The sequence below is a fragment of the Manacus vitellinus genome, unplaced genomic scaffold (genome assembly GCF_001715985.3).
Source record: "Manacus vitellinus isolate BGI_N305 unplaced genomic scaffold, ASM171598v3 scaffold_15_pilon, whole genome shotgun sequence".
NCBI lineage: Eukaryota > Metazoa > Chordata > Aves > Passeriformes > Pipridae > Manacus > Manacus vitellinus.
In genome coordinates, this window is record NW_021939122.1 from 1,108,740 (window position 1) to 1,131,829 (window position 23,090).

Sequence of the window (23,090 nt, forward strand, 5' to 3'; positions counted from 1 at the left end):
GCTTTAGATTAAGTCAGTGCATGCTCAGGACTGAATGAATGTACTGCACTGTGGGCCAAGTGTGGTCTCACCATGCGACACGTCCCTGCTCTCGGCTGTCTCAGGAGTTGGTGGAGTGCTGCTTACCTGGAGGCTGGCCAGGGAGTGACTCCCATGCAGTCAAGTTCTCAGAATCCAAGTGCAGCCTTGTCAAAAATGAGTTGTGGGGCTTATCAAAGCAGATGAATGAGTTATACTTGGCAGGACATGCAGTAAATGCCTTTTCAGAAATCCAGGTTGTCTGAGAAAGCAGGTGAGTTACCAAAAGGTGGCATAATTTGGATAATGGAGAGTTAGCCTTTAGGCTCATATGTCTTAAGACCAGTTTGAGTGGTTAAAGTGCAGAAAGGGAAGTACTTCTCTAAAAAATAGGCAGTCAGATGGAAAAAGAATAAAAAGCTGGAAGCATGGGTCACTTTCCTTCTGCTGCATCGAGATGCCAAATGTAGCTAAAGGATTTTAGCATTCAGCTATAAAAGCTCCTCTAAAGGAAACAAATACTGTGCAATTTTTCTGATGAAAAAGGTGTTTACTGAATGTGTTTGGTTTTTAAGCATTCAGAAATCTGATTTAAGCTTTATAAGAACTTCTGTACAACTATTGAAGATGTAAGGTTATTAACAAATCAAGCAAAGATGAACTTTTGGGTCCTCTTTTAAGGATAAGAGTGGGAAAAACTGGATCATATTGATCTGTGTTTTTACAGCACTTAACAACCGTACATCTTGTGGCTGATGCTATGCGTCGACAATACCATTGCAGAGATTAAAGTACCTGTTGATGGGCTTGTAAAAATTGCCAAGTTAATGAAAAATAACTCTTTCTGGTACTAAGACTAATGGCTTCACATTAGTGAAGAAAGCTTTTTTCCTAAGGCTAATTAGCCTGTCTTTATTTAAAGCAGACTTTTGTTGCTTGGCACGGTTTTGGGGCTGTGTGCACAAATGTTCTCTTTGCCTGACGAAGATTGTCACTCAGATGCTGTCCAAGCTGTGGGGGGAGGAAAGAGGTGGAGGAATAGTGCTGTAACTCTGGGCTGCTTTTACTATGTTTAAAGATTCCTGGGACAGCCGCTGAATGCTGCTGTAGGTTTGCGTAGCGGACATTGTCCACAGGGCTGCTGCTGGAGTTAATGCTGATATTAGTGATGGACCAGTTGGTAATCCAATGCCCTTTTCTCCATGTAAAGCACACCAGCCTTCCTGATCCATCTCCTCCTTCCTCTTGACCTCTTGCATCCTGTTCATCTGTTTTGCTTGCAAGCAGCCCCAGGATGGCATAAGCTTTTGAACTTCTCTGTAAGGATGAGAAGGACTTTGGCCATGTTACACATACCCTGATATGTCAGCTCAAGTGAGATGATGTGCATGTTGCCATTGAATTTACCCAAGACCATGCAGCCTGTCAGTACCTGAATTTGGTTTGTCTGCCTTTACCTTTCAGCTTGTTTGTGAAATTCCTTGCTCATTGATGTGTCCAAACTATTCCAAGTGAATACACATTCTGAGTTTTTTTATCTGTCTATTTGTTTCTTTCCTTATTTATTCCCTATATCATGAGCCCAGGATAGTGCATTTCTATTATTACTGGTTTATGTAAAACCTTGCCATAGAAATTGTGTCGACTGCTTCTTGTTTAAAAGAAAGGATAACTGCGTTGTAGAAGTGTGAAATCCTTAGTCCTTATGAATGAAGGGACTCCATCTGGATGGAGGAGTGAAACAAAGTGGTAGGAAAAGCCCAAGTGCAGTCTCCACTGAGAATTCTTCTGAGGGATGAGAGTTTGTGTCTTTCTACAGAGTGCAGGTCATTCATGCAATTTTTTATTTCTTCAGTTTACTATTAGAGCATTTGCATACATTATTACGCAATAGTTAGATTAAAAGAACAGTCTGTTCATAAATTCTCATTACATAATTACAGTAACAGCTAAAAGGAATAAAACCAGGGATCCTATTACTCTAGATGCTGTATGTGTGATAGCCCTGACACTGCAATTATTTTGTTGTGGGAATTTGAAAGCACAGGTAGTTCTATTGAGAAGTTGGAGTTTTTACATTCTGCAATACCTTCGTGAACTGGGTTTAGAGATAAGAAACCAATCCTTGCAACTCATTACCATTTAAACCAGGGAAATAATTTTGTTTGAAATTCTTTCTTAAGACAATGATCAGAGAGCATTATTTTACTATTCTATCTTTTGTTTCTTCATTAATTAAAAAAAGCATAATAAAGGTACATCCTAATGAGTTAATACATATATCAGCTACGTGTTTCAGTTGTATAATTATGTAAACTATTTCTAGAATTTCTCTTTTGGGTAGGAAATAATCTCCTATATACATTTAGACCTTTAACTTTCACATCTGTGACTTGTATCTTTGAGTCTTCTCTTGTGTGTTTGAGAGACACATGAGCAAAACTATGTTTACAACTTAATTTTAAATGAGCAGAACTAAAATTAAAGTTGAATTAATTGTCAGCATGTTATGAAGCAATATAGCAGACTCTCATCTCTTGAGTGGAAGAAGACATCTTTTTGTTGGTATTGTTCTCTGAGAAGACAGTAGGCATCATCATCAGCTCTGATATTAGGACAACTGAGAATTAAAAAGCCCCACAGAACACTTTAAATGTATGACTGCCCCTTAGAGGAAATTAGATGTGTAGTCCAGTTGAAGTGATTGCAATGTGCTTGTGTTAGCCAATGTTGTTAAAAATGAAGCCCGTTTTTCATGACTTGTTGGCAAGTCAAATCTTTAACTTCATGTACCAGACTGAAAAATTGTGACATGTGAAAGCACAGAATTGCATTAAAAATAAATGTTGGCTGTAGCACATAACAGAGTGGTATGTCTATGTTGCTAGATAAAAGAAGAGCAAAAGAGCCCCTGTGCTGTAGTAGTTTCTCTGCTGTTGCTGTTTTTTTGTTGTTGTTCTTTTTTTTTAGAAGCGTGGACATGGTTCTTTATTGGAAATAATGTTTTTGCCTATGACTTGTGTCACTATGGTAGTTCCTGAGGTCTTAGCAATTGTTACTGCAAACTTGCTTTGCCTTTTAGGCAACTTGTAAGTTCATGAGTGAGCAAGTAACCTACTCATGCAAACTTAACTCACAACACAGGTCTTTTCTGCTAGTGTGGGATCTGACTGGAATTATTTTTCTCTCAACTCATTCATGCCAACTTCCATTACTTGTTTCATTTTTGAACGGGATTCTGCAACCAAAAATACAGGATTTTTCAAATTAGAGTTACTTCTTAAGTGAAGCTGTATTGTTCTATGAGGAGTTCTCTCAATTGCCATTTACTTATCTCTTTGTCAGGTACGACTGGTAAAGCATCCTCTCCACCACCTGTGATAGACACGAGACAGATGAGTGAGAAGCTGGAGACTATATTGTATCAGCTCCGTCAGGTGACTCGAGAGAGGGATGAGCTGCGTAAGCAACTTGCACTTTCGTCTCCTGGGTCCACCTTTGATGACTGCAGGTAAACATAAAGGAAATGTGACATTTTAATTAAGTCCTCAGTAGTGTTTTCAAGTGTCTTGACTGGTACTTGGCTGTAAAGCGTTAAGGAGATTGCATTATGTTGCCTGTAACCTACTTGCATCCTGGTGATGGGTGTGTTTCAGACATTCACCTTTCAGAGCTGCCTGTTAAAGACCTATTCTCACTTTGTCCAGCAATTTTTCTGTGAGAGTGAGGGGAGTAGGTTTCATCTCTATGTTGAGAGAAGAAAGCAAACAAGTTGTTTAGGCTTCCTGGGTTTTGTTGTGGGAAGAGAAAGAAGACAGTGGCTGAAGCATTTGGTGTTTTTGAAAGCAAGAGAGAAGAAAGGGAAATAGCTCTGAATACTTGGCTGGAGAACAGAAATGAGGAGAGGAAAAAAATCTCAGCTATTCCTGTGCTTCTTCAAGGAGAGAGAGGTTTGGATTTCTGTTGAGTGAACTATGTGTTTTTTAGAACATAAGCTTTCTGGTATACATATATTGGGGAACTGTGTAGCAGAAATATGTTCAGAGTAAGGAGCTTTCCTCCACTGAGAAGTTATGAGTGCTGCCAAATTAAAATAATGTGTCTTCAAAGTTAGTTAATGGCCAGCAGTCTTATGTAGCTCATTCTAATTTGAGTGTTGACATGTTATAAGGAAGATAGTACTCAGAGTATGAGTTAATTGTAAAAAAGGGTTTTATTGAGTAGAAAGCAGAATTAGTTTGTTTTAGAGGGCTAAAGATCTGCTAATGTTTATGTGTTACTGGGTACACTGAGCAGGTACTTTATGCCTGCAGTAAGCACATGTATGAATATATTTAAACCTTGGGAAAAAATTGTCTGTCACTGAATCTGAAATAAGAGCAAAGAACAGATTTTCTGGGAGGTGGTGTCATGATGCATAGCTTCTCTGAACTTGAATGTTTTATTGTTGTTGGTTGTTACTTAATCAACTCTATCTGTATGTGGTCAGGTGGTTAATTAAACTTTTTGTCTGTATGAGATGAGGTCAAGATTTGACTCAGTGAACTGGAATTGGGAGAATCTGGACGTTTTATTAACTCCATAGCTACTCATCTTAATGCCCCCTTCCTCCCCCTGTGAATTCTGAGGGCTACTTTAAGAGCATCATGTTCTGTCTAACCCTCTCAAAGCATTGTGGGGATGGGAGAGGAAAAGATTGTCAAATGTCAACATCTTTTGCATACTTCCAGTTACTTACTTACATAGAGGGATTTCTTCTTTGAAGTCACTAGAGCTTAGGCACTGAGGATTTTATGGCTCACAATAATCTTCTACATAATCCAGGATGCTATTAATAAAATTCTGATGAGCTGTCCTCTAGACTGCCCTAGTTTTCTTTTTCTTTTCAATCCTTTGCCTTCAGTGTAGGATTTGTATGTTGTAGAAAACATAAATGTTTACAACTTCAAGAACAACTCATCAAAATGAACATTGTATTTGTAGTCCTCGGACAGTAGTTAGATTGTAGTAGTTAGACTTCCAAACAATCAAATATTTGAAGAGTGGGAAATGAATGAAGATTATTAGTTGACATTTTTTCTTTCAGTGTAAAAGCAAGTATTCCTCCCATCCCCATACACATCTATGGTTTTTAAAACTTGCTGGTATTTATTTTACTTTAGTTTTATATGAGGAAAGAATGTGAAACAATCTTCAGCCTCCAGGAGTCAAAGCCCAGACATGGCAAACTGTTAATGCTGAAGTGTGAAAGCCGAGAGATCATTATGTAGGTGGTGACTTTTACTACCCAGGCTTTATTTTCCTGACTGTGTGTGCTGCTTTAACTATGGCTGTACCAAACACAGGTGGTGCAGAGGCAAATCTTGACATGTCACGTTTGGGTGCTTCAAAACAGTTGCAGCTCCCAACACATTGGTAGTCTGGGCTGTGCTGGCAGTGACGGTTGGCATTGCTGGCAGTGACGGTTGGCATTGCAAAACCGAGGGCTGCTTTCCAAAGCACATGTTGACTGAGTCTAGAGCAATGGAAGAGGAGCCACAGCAGTGGATTGAGAAGTGCTGAATCAGATCATGTGCCATCCTGCTGGCCAGGAGTAGGATTGCTCGTGCTGTACTTGTGGACTGACATGGATGTGAGCCCACGTGGTGGTGATTAAACAAAGCTCTGACCAAATAATTTCGTATGCTCAAGCAGCACTTCGGAGACTTAAACTTGCTGTTATTTTACTTACACAGTAGTAATAGAAGAGAGCTGCAACACAAATAAAACCCCTGAAAACTGCCTTTGAGAAGAGACTGTGTTGTGTGTAATCTGTAATTGTTGGAATTGCAATAGTGAATGATAACACAAGTTGTTAGGTAGGCATTGCCCACAGAATTAGAGCTGTGGTTGGCATTAGCATCAGATACATGTAAGTGTCAATCTCGCTGTAGCCTTGATTTATGGTCAGGGTAATTCCACTGTAGCACAAAGGATTTTTAGGATTCTCACATGAATATCAGAAAAACAGACACTAGCATTTTAAATTTTGTTAATATTTGAACAAGTGCTTCCAAAATAGTAACTGATACCTCTCCTTTATTGAAATAGTAATTTTCTGTATTTTGTGGGACATTTTAGCATAAAACTGTGGTGGTCTTGCCTAAACAAGCCTACGTGTGCTTGAATGGACTGTTTTGTTGAAACAGTTTTGATTTTTGACTTCTGACCAATATTCCTCATTTTCATATTCCTGTTTTTCTTACTGAGATATAAAGCCTTGGAACAGCACTGTGGAAGATAAGGCCTTGGATATCCATGTGGTTTTTATGTCATGTAGATGAGTTAGAATGGAGGATGTTATTGGTGGCATTGTTGGTCCTTTCTTGTTGTGTAGTTTGGCTAACTTGTGTAAGTACCTGCGTAGTCTCCATGTTTATAGGTGATGCATTGTTTTTTTTTTAGTCTGGGGATTTTTTTTTGTTTGTTTGTTTTTGTTTGGGGGGTTTTATTTTGGTTTGGTTGTTTTGGGTTTTTTTTGTGGTGGTCTTGTCGTGTTTGTTTTTTTTAATAATGCCGGTGTTACTTCAGCAATATATGAAATACACTCGATGGATGTTACACTTGTAGAACAAATTTAACCATAGCTTTCAGACTGACCTGATAGTTTAATATGAACATGTGTTAATGGGTTTCAGTAAGCTTAATGCTACAACTGAGAATTAAACTGTGCTGCAATTAATGTTGTCATTTAAGGACCGTGGTGGACAGATGGTGTCTGCTTTCAATAACTTCACCCTAAGGTCTAATTTAAATCAATACTTGGGGTTTTAGTGATTCTGTCAAGGGTGTGAACATTTCAAATTGAGTTTAACTTATGCTAACTAGGTTTGTATTTTAAAAGAATAACACTTGGAGTAGTTGCAGTAATGTCTGTAATGCTGTATTAGTAACATGCTATTTCTTTTGGCACCCCTAAGCAATGAACTTAAAAATATCCTAAAAAAATCCCTGTGGATATGGCTTGAACATTTGGTTACTTTATATGATTTTGGCTTTTAATTGTTTATCAGTCAAGGAAGGGCTTTTTGTTTTGTTTTCCCCAAAAGCACTTCTCTGGAGAAAGGAGGAAAAGAGGAATTTCAATTGAAGGCTTCACTACTCAGCAACCCAGATGCAACTGAGTTGCCAAAATGTACCTCATATCAAACACACTCCCCCTCAAAGTCTGTGAACCAGATGTGGTTGGCATTTTTTTCTTTTTTTTTTTTTTCAACAATTCTCACCACTGAAATAGTACAAAACCATTTTCATTTTGATTCAACTGCCAGTTGCATTTCAGTTCCAGAATCCATGCTGCAGTTTTTTCTGTATGAAGCAAAGAAAATTCTGATGGCTTTTCAGGCTGTGCTTACAGAGAAGCCATTTGGGAGAGTGTGAGGTGGGAGGGAGGAAGAATGATCTGTGCAGCAACGGAGCAAATATGATATGAGAATAAGCAGAGTTAAATTAGAAAGCAATTGTTTCCTTATGGAGGCTTTGGTTTTCTTTTTTGGTGGTTTGTTGGGTTTTTATTCATTGCCTGTGGTGTTACAAGAGACCCAGGAGATGACAAGGGACAGCTGTCAGACGCTCCATTTTGAAACTAGAAAATTCAATGGTGCAAAGATTCTGTGACTGTATAGAGGAGAAATAGTTCAATTTAGAGCCTCTTAGAAGCTTAGCGCTTCAAAACCAGAAGACAAATCTAATCAATTCTAGTCTACAAATAAAGGTACCATGTACAAGTACCACACATTCTAGACATAATCTGTATTGGTCAACTGCTTGACAAGGGAGAGGATTTTAGAAAATTTCTCCTCTCCCAGTCATCCTGATATACTAAAAGAAATTTGAGTCAAAATTTTTCTTTTGACTGACTTTGACTTTGTTGTTTTGTTTACTGGAAGTTGCTTGTTGGAGATAATGTTGTGTTGGAGATTGCTAATAATTAGTTTGACAAAATTTGGGTTATTCTATGGAAATGTGAGGCAGATTCTGACACGTTTTCTCATCCTTTATAATAGTTTAAAAGAACATGATAACACACAATCAGACATGTAATTCAGCAGAATGACTTGATCAAATTATTTAAATTCAATGCTCAATGAGTCAAACAGGTCAGATTCTGCCAACATAGATGTATAAGTTTTTGGTATCCCATTGGAAATCTTTCTCCCAGCCCTCCCTGATTTTCCTAGGGAGCTATAGACAAGGTCCTCCAACTGCTGCTTATATGAGAAGCCTTTTCTAGCCCAGGCTCCCATGCACCCCCAGTTGTCTTTGGCAGCCTCTTTTCAACCCCACTCTCACTGCAGCTTTGTGTTTTGTTGCTGAGAGTTTGACATGGTGGCACAGGAAAGCCGAGTGTGCAGAGATGGACTTGTTCTTGTATTGAGTGACTGTTCTGTTCTGTGGTAATACTGCTGCTCAGAAGAGAGTTACAGGCACACTCTGTACTAGTTTTGGCTGTATTAGTGATAGTTAGACATTATTAGATGTTACATCTCAGTTTAAAATTAATAGATGTTTAAGTCAGTGACATTTTGTTTGCAGTTGCATCTTTATGTGAGCTGGTCAGTATTTAAATTAAAGCATAATATAACCTAAGTTTCAGCAATTGTGTGATAGTATTTTTTTATTGGATAGTAATTTTTCATTCTCTTTAGTAGCTGATGCTTGACCTTATATTCTTTTTCCATGCTAGGCCTAGTCCAAAACCAAATCATGATTATGAAAGGCTGAAGATTCAGTGCATGAAGGCCATGTCGGACCTACAGTCGCTGCAGAATCAACACACCAAGACACTAAAGAGGTGTGAAGAAGCAGCAAAAGAGGCAGATTTTTATCAGTAAGTTTTTTTAATATGTATAAATACAGATTTTTAACATTTTACCAGCAAGTATGAGAGTTCAGTTAGAATTGTTCTGTTTCAACAATAAAAATATTTATAGTATTCAAAAGGCACTCTTTTTAATCTACAATAATAAAATATATTGACTGATCTGCTTTTATTCAGCAATGATTTGGTCTAATTTTGGACTGCTACCTGGAATTTTAATCTGAATGATAGCCTCCTTGTGTGACTCTCAGTTGTTTAAGTGAGAGTGTATTTCTTTTAACAATTCTGGCTTGCACAGTGAGGTTTGGAAGAACTTTCATAGCTTTTTACCTGCTTGAATGTAGTTGAAACGTACATAGTGTGTTTTTGTTGCTTGTGGTGTTTTTTTGGACAGCTTGGGTGATTTTGTTTCTTTCTAAAACAGTAGAACACAAGGAGAATTTTGTACTTTTTATCTGTTTTTTGGTTAGCTGCTGCTCTGCTGGGGGACCCGAGAGAAAGTGGAGATGATTAGTGGGATAATTCCTATTATCTCGAGGATTATCTTACGTTCATATTATGCCATTTCTGTTTGCCTTCCTGCTTTTAATGGCTATGAAATGGCATTGATGGGTGGCATAAATCCATCATCTGATGCAGTTTAGGAGTACTGTGTATTTTTGCATATTTTCATACTTACTTTCCTGTTTGTTTCTGCTTTCTTTTTTTCCCTGCTGCTTGAAATACACAAATATGCAGAATTGAGTTAGTTTGACCTGCTTTCTTGGTAGGAAATGAATTAGTCCAGGACTTTGTCCTTGCAAGTTGGCTCTAAGAGCATGTTTTGTGTGCCGTGACAGCACATTGCACAGTCGGCTGCTGAGTGACCAGTCCCAGCTGAAGGAGGACATGGATACCTTGAAGAGGAAAAACACCCAGTTGGTGCGAGAACATAATCACCTCCAGCAGTCCTGTGAGGAAATGAAGAGGCTTCACGACGAGGATCAGAAGGAGATAACGGACCTGCGCAGCCAGCAGCAGCAGGTGAGCTCAGCCGGGGGAAGGGATCGTCGATGGTTCCTTTGATAAACAAATCTGAACGTGCAGAGTTGCTGCTTTTTATGTCTTACTAATTCTGAAACATCTTCTTTACGTTTTACTGTACTAGGGGAGAAAATGACATCTTGGGATGCTAATTGATTTTCTGTGTCTGGCTGGCATAAAGAGTGAGGGGTATAGAATATGAGATGGCATTAAGGAATTTTGATACAGAGATGAAAGAGTGTACCTGAGGATTGTATATGCATGATATATTTTTAAAGTGGGTGGAGAGGCATCAAAAATCTTACTTGAAACTGCAAAGTCATTAAAAAGATGCCTATTTTCCTAGGGTATTTTATGGGACAGGGATAGCTTTAAACTTGCATGCTGTGTTTGTTTTTTTGGAAAGAATCACAATTAAAAAAAAAGAGTGACAGTCACTTTGAGAACCTTTGGAGGTTTGAATTATTTGTTGGTTTTGATGGAGTTTTTTTGTCTGTGTGGGGAGTTTGGTTTGGGGATTTTTTTTTTGTTATTCTAATGACACCATAAAGGTTAGTGGAATGACTGAGCTATTCAGCTAGAAAAAAGCTACAGGTTGATTAATGTTTTTGAGCTTGAAACAAAAAGAGACAAAATTTTCAGGACTGGAAGAATTAAATATTTCAGAACTTTATACCACAGGCTGTCTTCAGGTCAGTGTTTTTCACATATTCAGAAAATAAAAAAGCAATAGTAATACTAAGGAGTAACTGGTCCTATCAGGTCCACTGTTCACCTACAGAAAAGTTTGATCATTTAGTTAGAATTGTTACAGTAACATGTGGAATGGTTAAACAGAGTATCTTGGTTGACTGTGTGTAGTCTGATTCACAGGGCAAACTTGCAAGTCAAACATTAGGCTTCAGAAGCAAAATCTATGCAAACCAAAATAATTATTTGCTAGGGTAGGAGGGGCAAAGGTCAAAGCAAGCTGGATGTGCTGAATGGCACTTCAGCATGTGCTTGAGGTCTAGTGCAAAGGGGAGTGAAGATTTGTTCTTCCTTTTTATCCATTCCTCTAACACTATCTTGCAAGCTCTGCTGTGAGATGGTTTAGTGGCTTGGCTCAGAAGACAGCAGAAATGGTTTTCTGTGTAAATGAGGGCAAATAGCTTAGTTGTTCTATGCCTCAGTTTCCCAGTCTGCAAAGAAGGGATACACAACCTCCAAGAGAAGGCTATTGTATTTTGTGGATCTGTCCTGAGGTTTGAAATTCTCTGGAAGGACAGGGGGCTGAAGTGTCGTTGTCAGTATTGATTTAAAGAAATTCAGTCTCATGTCAACGTCATGATTAAACCCTTAAAGGAAACTGTGTATGTGACTCTCAGTGAGAACGTTGTGTAACTCCATTTCTCAGCTTGTCAGAGTGAGTCATGGTGTCTTGAAGGGGTGCCAAAAGTCTTATCTTGTCCATGTCACTTCTTGTATGAATGAGTCTAACTCTGTGTTGATCCCTCTGATGTGTTTTTTCGTTGTTGGACCATAACAAAATACATCTTGGTGGCCTCAGAGAGCAAAAACTTTTGATCAAATTACTCTTTGTGTAGGATTGTCATGGATTTGCTGTGTAGCAGCTGACCAGCTTAAGTTTCTGCTGCTCACGTAGGAAGTCTCATGTTGCCACGGCTGTCTTCCTTGGACCAGCTGGGACTATTTACTTTTTCTCTGGCTAGGATTTTGAATGGGGGACCTTCTTTATTGTGCTGGTGTTTCTGTCTTCCTCTGTGAAATCTCTGTTAGCAAGTTTATGTTGAATTCCATCCAGTTTCTTGTTTATTAGTCCTTCTTTTCTTAATTATTTAGTGTGTTTGCAACATAAATACATTCCATATCTGCTTTAGACAGCAAGAAGTGGTTTGTTTCTGTTTGGCTTCTCAAATAATTAGTTCTTAAACCTGTTCTCAAACTGCTCTGGGAAGTGGTGTTCAGGAAAATGGCTTCCTTGAGTGAGTTTAAATCAGTGTGTATTTACACTTTACATATGCCTACAGTTTACCATGTGCTTAGCTTATCTGAAATGGTTCACTGAAGCATACTGGCTACTCATGGGTCCACCTCTGTGCAGATTATGCTGCTGAATCCACTGAGGATTGGGATGTATGTGGAAATAGCTGAAGTATAGTCTTGTTCAAGGGCTACTTTATGAACAGTAACTCACTCCTCTTACGTATCCTGGTTAGTTAAAGGAGACCAATGTCAGGCTGAAGAACTTTGTCTCTTTTCTTGCCTCTGTAGCAAAGGGGTTTATTAACAATGACAGGTGTTTTCTGCTACCTGTGAACAATGAAAAGCAGGCAATCTCTTGTACTCTCCTTTCATTTTAGTCTGCAAGCATCCAGGTTCTTCCATATTCAGGAACTGGTCCTTACTCTGAATGTAAGACACAAAAGAAGATGAGGAGCCAATTTGTGCATATTTGTGCAGGATAGCTGCTCTGTGTTTGGTTCAACTTTTTATAGAGCTCATATTTTCTGTCTCTTTTTCCTTCTAGTTTTTTTTAATACTTTTTATTTTCAGGTAGTTAGGGACATACCTTTGTAGGCTAATGTTAGCATTATGTAATTACTGGCACCTCTCTATATAGAGCATTCCTCTTTCTTCCCAGTGCTCTATCAGGGCCAGATTTCAATTTAAAAGGCAAAACCAGAAAAAAGGAGCAAAGAAATAAAAAAAAAAAAGAAAGAAAATAAAAGAAAAAAGGAATAAAAAAAGATAAGGCTTCATTTCAGGCAATTTTTTTTTTGCCTTTTGAGAATGAACAATGACTGGATTTGCTGAAGCTCATTAGGGCTTTCTTTTGTTGTTGCTGGTCATTTGTCATCAGTGTTGCTATTTGCAACAGGATTCTTACGTTGATGGAAATTAATTTGAAACTAAGATTCAGGTCAGGCTTTATTCACATTTAAATGGACTTTTCCTCTTCTTGTTCATATTTTATGTATAGCTTTTGAAACACAAACATCTGTGGGTAGTTGTCAGATGAGGTATCGTATGAATATTAAAATAATATGCCTGCATATATTACATATTTCGAGTAGATTTGATTCTCTTAGGGGTTTTAATTACTTAATTTGTTCATAGAGGATACAGGCAAGCATGGTGGTCGTGAATGCCACCTCGTGGGCATTTCCTAAATTACCACTATCATCTTCAAGTAGTGATTACCTTTTGTTAAAACTACAAATACTTAGAAAGCAACATGGGTTTAATACTGTCCATAGCAGTTACCATTAGAGAGAGATTTGCATAAACTTGTACACTTTAAGTTGTGATAAAACAGATTTTTAACCCAATTAACAGAAAGCAGATGTAACAGTAGCACTTAGAGCAGTTCAGTCTTTCCTTGGTCATTAAAAAGAATGATTACCAAAACTGGTTAATATATTTTTGTTCTAATATTGTTTCTTACGTACGTATTTTAAATCATATTTATTGAACTGATGAAAACCAAAGGTTATTGATGGCGTTTCTGGCACTTTTTTAAGGTTATGAAGCAAAACGGATCCTCAGAGATACTGAATAAACTTTACGATACAGCCATGGACAAGCTGGAGGGTGTGAAGAAGGATTATGATGCCCTCAGGAAACGGTACAACGAGAAGATCGCCAGCCACAATACGGATCTGAGCCGCCTGGAGCAGGCTGAGGAGGAGAACAGGCGTCTGCAGAAACAGATCGACATGTTAATGAAGCAAAGGGACACAGCCATTCATTTTCAGCAACAATATTCGTCCTCTCTCAGGAGGTATAATCCAGTTTTGATACCTTTGAGGTATTCTGTGATGTCATTAGCAGTTCTAATGTCACATCTTATTTTCATAGTGGTGGAGTCACAAATACCTTTCTCATCTCTTTTCTAAAATTTTTCTCTGGTATATGTTACCTTGCTGTGACGAGTAAGCATGTGTTTCTATATAAAATTTTCTGGGAGGTCCTAGAAGATGTTTATGAGGATGTTTATTTGGAGAAATGGTGCATTTTCTTGAGAAAAGAATTTCCCAGGTTTTGGAATTGTATGACGAATTTTTAACCGTTATTTACCGCAGAGATAGGGATACTCTACTTTTCAACCTATATCTATTCTTAGTTGTAGAGACAGGAGTCACATATAACCAGTTTTGTTAAACCTCAGACTTAGTGTTCCAAACAAACTCCTTAATGCATGATGTGCCTATATATATATATATATATGCCTATACATATATATATGTATGTATATCCTTATTTAAATGCTAAAAGTGAGTCAGTAAGAGAATATAATTTCTAGAAAGTGTTTGGCAAATGAAAATTTCAAGCATAAGTTAACTTTTCATGATATTAGAATTGCTGACTGTGAGAGACTGAGACAGGGTTCAGGCTGGGAGCAGAGTTCACTGGATACAGGTGTTTGGGACTCTTGCTTCACTGAGAAGATGCCACCATGGGCAGTGCAAGTGTCATAAAACAACACAGACACTATGTCATACCACACTTATCCTGTCTCTCTGCTCCTTCTTGATACCAAGCCTACACAGTTAACCATATGGGGTAGGAAGACCATCAGTATACACAAGGACTCCAAAGAGCATCCGTGGGTGTGTTAGGAATGTTTTCATTCACTGTTAGGGGTGATACTCAACTCCCACAGACCAAAGCCAAAAAATGTTTTTTCCACATTCATAGACTTTCAGTGTTTCCAAAAGGTGAGATTGAGCATAGATAATAGTGTACACACGAAGTTATGTAATTGAAACTGCCATGGATTCCTGAAAGGGATGAAAAGCCTAACATATACTACACGAAACACTGCAAACATGCTGGTACATGCAGAAGCTCAACATGCTTTCGTTATGGCCTTGTGATTTAGGTCTCCTTCTTGAGAGGAAAGTGTTGCTTGATACTGATCAGAGATTGGTTTTAAGAATTCCATGAAAGTATGCATGTTCCTGTGAACCAGCAATCCAACTAAATTAAGATAACCGAGGTTAAGAAATGTTTGTCTTTTATTCAGTTGCCTTTAGGTCTGAGTTTCTTTTTTATTTGTATTTATATAAAGCTTTATTTGTGTTATTTTTATACCCTTTCTTCATAACTTAAACTATATTTCTTTGGAAAAAAAAAATTAAAATGCATTTCAGGCATGTATACTTTTCAGAATATAAAAACTTAACAAACTTGTATTTGAGTATGCATGGGTCATAAATTGTAGCACTAGTTTTTTTAATTAATACTCATTGTAAACACTATCAAAGTAGGTTTTAAAGAGAACGGGAACTCCCATGATAGCTGAGGTCTCATTTTGAATTAATCTTTGGTCTTAAAAAAATATCAGAGAAGTCTTCAGCCTTTTTCCAGGTGTCTGGTATAGCTAATTCCTGTGTGCTACATCTTAACCTACACGTGTGCTGCTGCATTTTGAATGTGGGCTGTGGTACTCAGGCAGATCTACCTGCAGTTTGCAATTGCATTGAATAAAAAGCAGGTAGTCCTGGTTAGGGTTCTTCTCAGTATTATTTGCTCCTTATAAACTGGAGCAACTGTGCTGGTTTTGACTGGGTTAGAGTTTATTTTCTTCAGAGTGGCTCGTATGAGGCTGTGTTTTGGATTTGTGCTGAATGAGGGGTTGATAACAGATGTTTTTGTTATTAGTGAGCAGTAATGACACAGGGCCAAGGCCTTTTCTGCTTTTCACATGCCACGCTGGTGAGGAGACTGGGGGTGCATGGGAGGTTGAGAGGAGACACAGCCAGACAGCTGACTCCAACTGACCAAAGGGATATTCCAGACCATATAACATCATGCTCAGCATATAAAGTGGAGGGAAGAAGGAAGGAGGGGGAATGTTTGGAGTGATGGTTTTGTCCTCCCAAGTTAGCAGTTGCCCTCCTGGGGATGGCTGAACACCTGCCTGCCCATGGGAAGTGGAAAATTAATTCCCTGTTTTGCTGTGCTTGCATGCATGGCTTTTGCTTTTCCTGTTAAATTGTCTTTATTTCAACCCATGAGTTTTCTGGCTCTGAGTGAGCAAGTGGCTCCATGGTGCTTGGATTAAACAGGACAGTCCCGTGCTTACTGCTACTGACCCTGCTACTTGCAACCCATTCACAACTGTGAAAGCATCTATGAAAATGGGATCTGTATTGCCTCAGTATTTCCTGACCTCATTGCCTACAATGCAAGGTCAGGCTGGATCAAGGTGTTCCAGATGAAACTTTCCTTTCAGGTTTCTTCAGTTATCACTATTTAATATGAATGTCCTTCTATGGCAGAGGTTTTCTTTTCTCTCTCTGATCACTTCCCCTGGGTAGTTTGGTTGTTTTGTTGGTTTCCAGACTCCTTCCCCCTCACCCCGCTGCCTTTTTTTTTTCTTGTTCCTTGCTGGTGATATATTTTTGCTTGGCAAACATTGCCTTAAATCTGTTCTCCTCCTTGCTTGATTGAATCTTCCTGTTGTTGTCCTTGATTTGACCTCCAAATACTTTGCAACAGTACTGTGGGTTCTCACATAGCAATGAGGTGGTTTGTCATAGTCTCTTAGATTTCCTGATACCTACTTGTTCTTCTCTCCTAGTGTATTCTTCTTACCTTCATCCTTACAGTACTGAAAAGAAAAACTAAATCCAGGTTGTAATATGTTAGGTCTTCTGTACTGCCAACCTGATGACCTCTTAAACTCAAGACTTTTGTGAAAAGAACGGGGTGATGGTTTTGAAACTACTGGCAGATGCCTTGGTAAAGCTATGGCAATGCTTTGAATACACTGACGTTTTCAAGGGAATATTTGAAATTTGGTTTACAACTCTCTCTCAGGAAAGGTCAGGCAACATGCTGGATTAGACAAGAAATTGCACTTTTATACAACATAGGGGGAAGGGGTGTGTGTGTATGTGAGAGAGAAAGAGAACAAAGTCTGCCAGAGGTTTGTGGGCACCTGAAATTTGGATAACCCTAGAAGTCCATCAAATTTGTTACAGTGTTTTCATTAATGACATTTACCTGTGAGTTCTGGGGAAAAAAAGCAAGGCAATCTTAGTGCCCAGTTGTGGTAAAACACTGTTCTCAGGAGAAGTTCTTGTGAAACCAAATTACGAATTTGTGTATGGAATTATATTCTCACCACTTTTAAGAATGCTTAGTCCATATAAAACCAAAAGCTTATAAATGTAATTAAACTTTTTATATACTTTGTTTGATCATGCCATGATTCAGTACTTTCTAGTGGTAAAATACATACATTTTTGTCTATATTAACTATCAAAAGTAATTTTATAAAGCTGTAAGATACTATGCATTTTGATTTTATTGGATTAATTTTACCTATGGATGAAAACAAACAGAAATGTTTGAATTTTTGAATTGCCTGGTTTTAGCTCCATTGTGTGCATTTTTATCATAAACCCACTCTTTTATTCTCTTTTAACCAATCCATTGTGGCATATTTCGACTTATGGAAGTTTTGTTTTTCCAGTTTCTGCATTTGTTACCCTTCCTCCCACATGTCTGAGAGTGTGTGGTGGGAGAAGAAATTCTAAGATGAACAGACCTAAATAGTGAATGAAGTTAAACTTGTGCTATTAAATAATGACAATGTTTTTCATTCTTTTTAGAATTTTTTTTATAAATTTACTTTTAATAATTAAATTGTTTCTAATAATTTTTATGTTTCAGTTCCCTAAAGAGGTTTTCTAATATTCCTGAAAGTTCACTAATATTCATAAAGCAATTATTATTTTGCAACACAGAGAATACATTTTTGAAGTCCTCTGTGGTTGTGTTTTACCAGTGGATACATTTGGTTACCTAGCAGAATCCCTAATGTATGAAAAAGGAAAGTGAGTAACAAGTGTCTTAGTGGTGTTTCCACTTGTTTTTAGGTTTGAATCAGCACAGCAGGAACTGAGCAGCGCCACAGCACAAAACAAAGAGTTGCAGAGAGAGATGGAGAGATTACAGTCAGAGGTGACAAGGTTCAAAACAATGCAGCTGAAAGCTACGAAGGATGCAGAAAAATACAAGGAAGAAAGGGATTCAGTTTTCAATGAATACCGCCTCATAATGAGTGAGAGAGATCAAGTAATCAAAGAGGTAGATAAACTTCAAACAGAACTGGAGCTTGCAGAGTCCAAACTGAAGAACACTTCTTCTGAGAAACGGGTGGCCAGTGAAGAGATGGAGGCTTTAAGACAGGTACTAACCTATTGCTTCTTCCCTATTGGGGAAGGGAAATGAGTGTGCATTGTTGATGTTAGAATCAGAAATGCTTAATGGAAAATAGGAATGCACTGCAAAGGGGAAGTTCTGATATTTTCCTAAGGCAGTCCTTTTTACTATCAGTTTATCAAGCGTCCATGTTTGAATACCTGCCCGTTGAAATTTCGTATTCATTTGACTTAATTCTGTTCTACTTACTATAAATCATTTTCTTTGCTGTGTTAGTCTTGTGTGCCTTCTCAAGTAATGCTCTCTGTAAAAATATAGCTGTAAATATTCATTATTTTTAACTTCTAACCTCTGCAGGAACCACTGGATACTATCTACTGTGGCTTAAGACGGTACATGATCAAATCATCTCTAATACTTATGCAAAGCCTGTGCTTACATGCATGTTCTTACTCATTTGCCCTCTTTCTGCCTTTAAGTTAAAAAGAATATTTTGAATATTTTTCTCTAGGATTCAGGCATGCCTTAAAATGTGTGAAACCAGAACTTTGTATTTTTCAGCAACATGTTCTTGAAATGCTTATATCACAACCATATTAGAATGATGCTGTTACAATTTCCAGAACACAATTTCCTGCTTGGTTTCATTTCAGCTGACGTGCATTCACTTGACTCTTTGGTTTACAAATACTTAATTTAGCATGAAACAGATACAAGCAAATACAAAGACATTCCATTGCCTATAAATCTCATTTTACTCTTTTCACAGCATTATATCTGAACAAAATACCCTTTACAAATAATGAGGTCATGGAGCTTTTTTTAAAATAAATAATACCATTTTTGGGGGTCATAACGTGGATTGTGACATGTGGCATCAGAGCTTTTAAATATAACTAAATTCTGGTTTTAAGAATCCATATTTTTCAGCCTGGTGCATTTGTCAGCTTAGTAATTTAGCTTCTACAGTGAGTGAGATTTTAATATGTTTCGTACTTCTTCTACTTCCATCAAACCCTTTAAGCCAGTAGAAATGTCTGTTGACTTCAGTGGGATCAGGGTAGGTAATAAGCAATACTCATGGAAATAGCCACAATTAGTCATTCTACTCCAATTTGTTATACCTGTCATTGTGGCACTATGAGTAATTTGCTGCAGAGAATTAAAGTTTTAAATACATGGGTATTCTTGCCTAGATGACTTGAAGGGGTGTTTGAATGTGAGAAACAGAAAGAGCGTGAGTATGGTGCTGGCAGGGCAGAGACATGCATTTTTCTTCACTCTCAGACCTGGCCCATCAGAAAGCAGAAATTACTGCTTCTATAATGTTTTAAAAGGCGTAAAATAGCAGTACTGTGAGTTGTCTTTTTGTTCACACTTTCTTTTCCAGTAGCTATGACTCTTCTGCTTGTGAGGAGATATGTTGTTGTATCATGTAGTCACATAGCTCGCTGCAGCTGCATTCAGTGCATGAGGGATTTTCTAATTCTGTCAAGGAAAAGGTTTAAAACACTGAAAAAATGTATCGATCAGTATATTGATTCACTCGAAATAGTGTCCTGAAACATGTACCCATGTAAGTAGGATTATCCTGTCAGTGAATACTTGGTCTGGCACTCTCCAAAAAGGTGACTTAATGGTCTTCACTTTCCTTGTGATGTACAGCACCTTTAAGTGCCTTATTACAGTGCTCACTGATTGGTTGACACAGCACTGAATCCATTTAGGGAATTTGGAATGTATTTTCTTCCCTGAAGCTTCTGTTTGCTAGTGTGTTTGCTACCTTTTGTGTCCCAAAGAAATTGTAAAGCAACTGAAGTTGGGAAGAGGTTGATTTTTAAGCATTGTGTCTGAGCAGCTACTGATGAGGTCAGTCAGTCAATTTCCCAATTAGACATTTAAACTTTTGTTGCACATACCCAAACTTAATGGGTTAATAGACCTCTAAAATGAACTAATATTCTGGCACTTATAAATGATAGAAGAAAGCTCATGATTTTTGCACTAATGGACAGTTTCATATTAAGTTCTCACAAATTCAGCCGCTCAAAGCTAGGGATTAGATGTTACAGATTTCCCCCTCTACTTTCTCCAGTGGTGTTTTTTGTTTGGCATAATCTTTTGCTCTGGCTAATACTCAAAATGTCATGTTTCATCTCAGTGGTAGTCAGCTTTCCCCTCTGTTTAATAGACCTGTTGTATTTTGTCCTTATGTTACATTCATATGCAAGAACTTCCTTAAAACATAAAAATTCTTCACAAATTCAGAATCATTCTTCAAACCAAACTGCTCTACTGTTTTCAAACAGAAACTGTTCTATTCAAAGCCAAATGGTACATTTCCCTGTGCTGTCATGTTGTAACTTTGTGTAAATGTCATAGGAAAAAGACAGAGGTGAAATTTTACCACTGACCACTGGAGGCAATGGCTGCTCTTATTCAGATATTTTGTATCGAGCCTGCTGGGAGAAACTGTAGTAATATGTGTTTTTTCCAATCACTTTAAAGAACTGTAAATTCTTGTTTAATGAAATACTTTCTGAGAACTTTCCCTCTGCCTTAATGACTTCCATCTCAGCTGCCTGTGGGAAAAGACTTAATGTTTTTGAGTAAGTTTTATACACACATTTGAATGCACATTTTATACAAAATGCAGTTAAACTGTGCAAAATACTATTTCCAGTACTAAAACTTGTCTGCACCAACAGATGGTTCAGTGATTTCTCTCTTCAGAGGTACTGAGCAAGGAAAGGTCTTACTGATGTTGGAAACACTTGGGTGTTCTGGTAACTGACATTCACTTATATGTTTAAAGTTCCCAGAGTGAGTAATTAATTCTAGTGCTTGTCTGTTACTCTACAGCAAAAATAACTCTTCATGTCATTGCAGAACTGTTGTATTAGTGTTATTAGCCTTCTTTACATGCATATGTCAAAAACAGTTATGTTAGTACAGCAGAATGAAATTGTCATCTGTGCTTTAAATACTCAATTTTATTCCTTGTAAACTGTAGAGGTAAATAGAATAGAAGTCAGTTTGTGACATGGTGTCTTCTACATAAGTATTTGGACCCTTTCCTTCTTTTGCTTTTGGGAAGTCACCTGTCTGGTGATCTTTTTGTGATCAAAACATCAGTATTTTCCAGCTAGGAGTGCCTGTATGTCAGAGGACTTCTTTGTAACCATTAACTTAATGCTTCTAGAGAGCTGAACCATCTGAAAATTTAGTGGCATGAAATTAAATTGTTTCAATGCCCCATTCTTCCAATGGAAGTCTAGTTTAAACAATTTTAAAAGGACCGATTCTATTTTAGAACGCTTCCACATTTGCCTTATCTTTTTTATGACAATGCAGTTGAATTCCACATTTAATAAGATGTACTGTTATTCTGCTTGATTAATATTGTTGTTTTATCTTTGATTATTCTGTAGCACATTAGTATCTTAATGGCATATAACTTGATGTGCCTTTAAAACTTATGAGGAAGCTATAAGATGCTTATGTAGCTGGGTTGTCTAAATTATTTCAGTCCTGTAAAATTGAGGCAGTTGCTTAAAAATATTTGCAATATATTCTTACCCTTTGCCACATTTAAAGCCTTTTTTTAGAACACCAAATCTGTCTGGTTAATTACCTTTCTTAATTACCTTTAGGTTCCTTAAAACCGTGAGCGCTCCCAGAATCTTGCTTACTTTTGACATAGCACTGTGCTAATGTGATGGTGTGATATCTTTAGTACCACATTTAATATTCTTTGCTAGTACTTACTTGTATGTAATGTGATCTGCTCCCATTTTTCAGAACATGAGTGGTAAACTCTCTGTGCTTTTAAGGTGTCACGACGTGTATCCAGTTGGAAAGATGAACTGTTTCCTTTTGAACTTAACCTACTGCAAACAATGGGTCTTGTTTTAGGAACTGAACTCGGCTCTAGTGGAAAGAGATCGAGCGATTTGTGAGAGGAATGAGTTACTGGAAAAATACTGTCATGAAGTGAAGGACAAAGCTGAGGCCCAGAAGGAACTTGACCAGGCTTGCAAGGATATAGAGACAGTGAAGGAAGAAAGAGATGTTGCCAGAAAAGAGAGAACAGAAGCTATCATCCAGAGAGACCACCTCCTAAGGGAATATTATCAAGCTCGTCAGGTATTGCAAGTCTTCACTGATGCCTTTTTCTTTCTTAGTTTCAAGGGGTCAGTAATTTGAGAGAGATTAGCTAAAGGTCTGGACACATTGGGAGTCTTCCCCCTTCTTCTCAAGTCACTCTAGAATACCTACATGTGAATGCATGTATGGTCTTCAAGACATCATGATAGCACTTTTTGTTTGATAAAGGTACATTTGTGCTTCATATTGAGCTTCTGTTTGTAAATACTAGGTTTCTGTTTGTAAATATAGATAACAAAAGTTTAATATTTTACCTAATTATAAATCTAGTCAGATTCATTAGTTTTATTTATGATTCTTGAAATTAACCACACACAGTTGTTTGCAAGTGCACAGCCTCCAGTGCTTGTGGTGGGCTGTACTCTTGTAGTTGGCTTGTATTATTGTGCTGCAAGCTTGGGGTTTTCTTTGTGTATTTGTCTTACTGTTGTCACCATCTCTGTTGTTCAAAGTAGAGAATTTTAAAGGTGCAAGTTAATTTAAGAATAAAGTAATTCTTATCCAAAACAAGAAACATTAAATCAAAATTTTCTTTGAATTCTATTGCTTTGTTTTGGAATTAAGGGACCTGCTTGAATCCACAATCTTTGCAGGAATATATATGTTTGGTTGTGCCAGGGTAAATAACAAGTGTTAATGCAGGAAATCTATGTTGTAACTGCTTATAGTAGTTTATCTGATTCCTAAGTATACTTGAAGATTTTTTCAGTCTGCTAAACAGAACAAGAGAGAAGCATAAAATGTCATCTCTGAAACATGAAATATTCACTGATGCTATTTTGAAGTGAGGATTCTTATTCATGTAGTTGCATAAATTTGTATGCTACTGAAGGAAATGTATTAC

The 23,090-nt window shown here is 37.6% G+C and overlaps 1 protein-coding gene across 4 annotated transcripts in view; it reads left to right on the forward strand.

Moving 5' to 3' along the window:
- Window positions 1-23,090, forward strand: part of DLG5 (discs large MAGUK scaffold protein 5) — a 62,956-nt gene that overhangs the window by 7,692 nt on the left and 32,174 nt on the right. For all 4 annotated transcript variants that reach the window (XM_029958490.1, XM_018068966.2, XM_029958491.1 and 1 more), the window contains exons 2-7: window positions 3,364-3,529; window positions 8,744-8,887; window positions 9,718-9,901; window positions 13,426-13,685; window positions 17,794-18,106; window positions 21,995-22,225. In XM_029958490.1, the coding sequence (XP_029814350.1) occupies window positions 3,364-3,529; window positions 8,744-8,887; window positions 9,718-9,901; window positions 13,426-13,685; window positions 17,794-18,106; window positions 21,995-22,225 (1,298 nt within the window). The remainder of the gene's footprint in view (window positions 1-3,363; window positions 3,530-8,743; window positions 8,888-9,717; window positions 9,902-13,425; window positions 13,686-17,793; window positions 18,107-21,994; window positions 22,226-23,090) is intronic.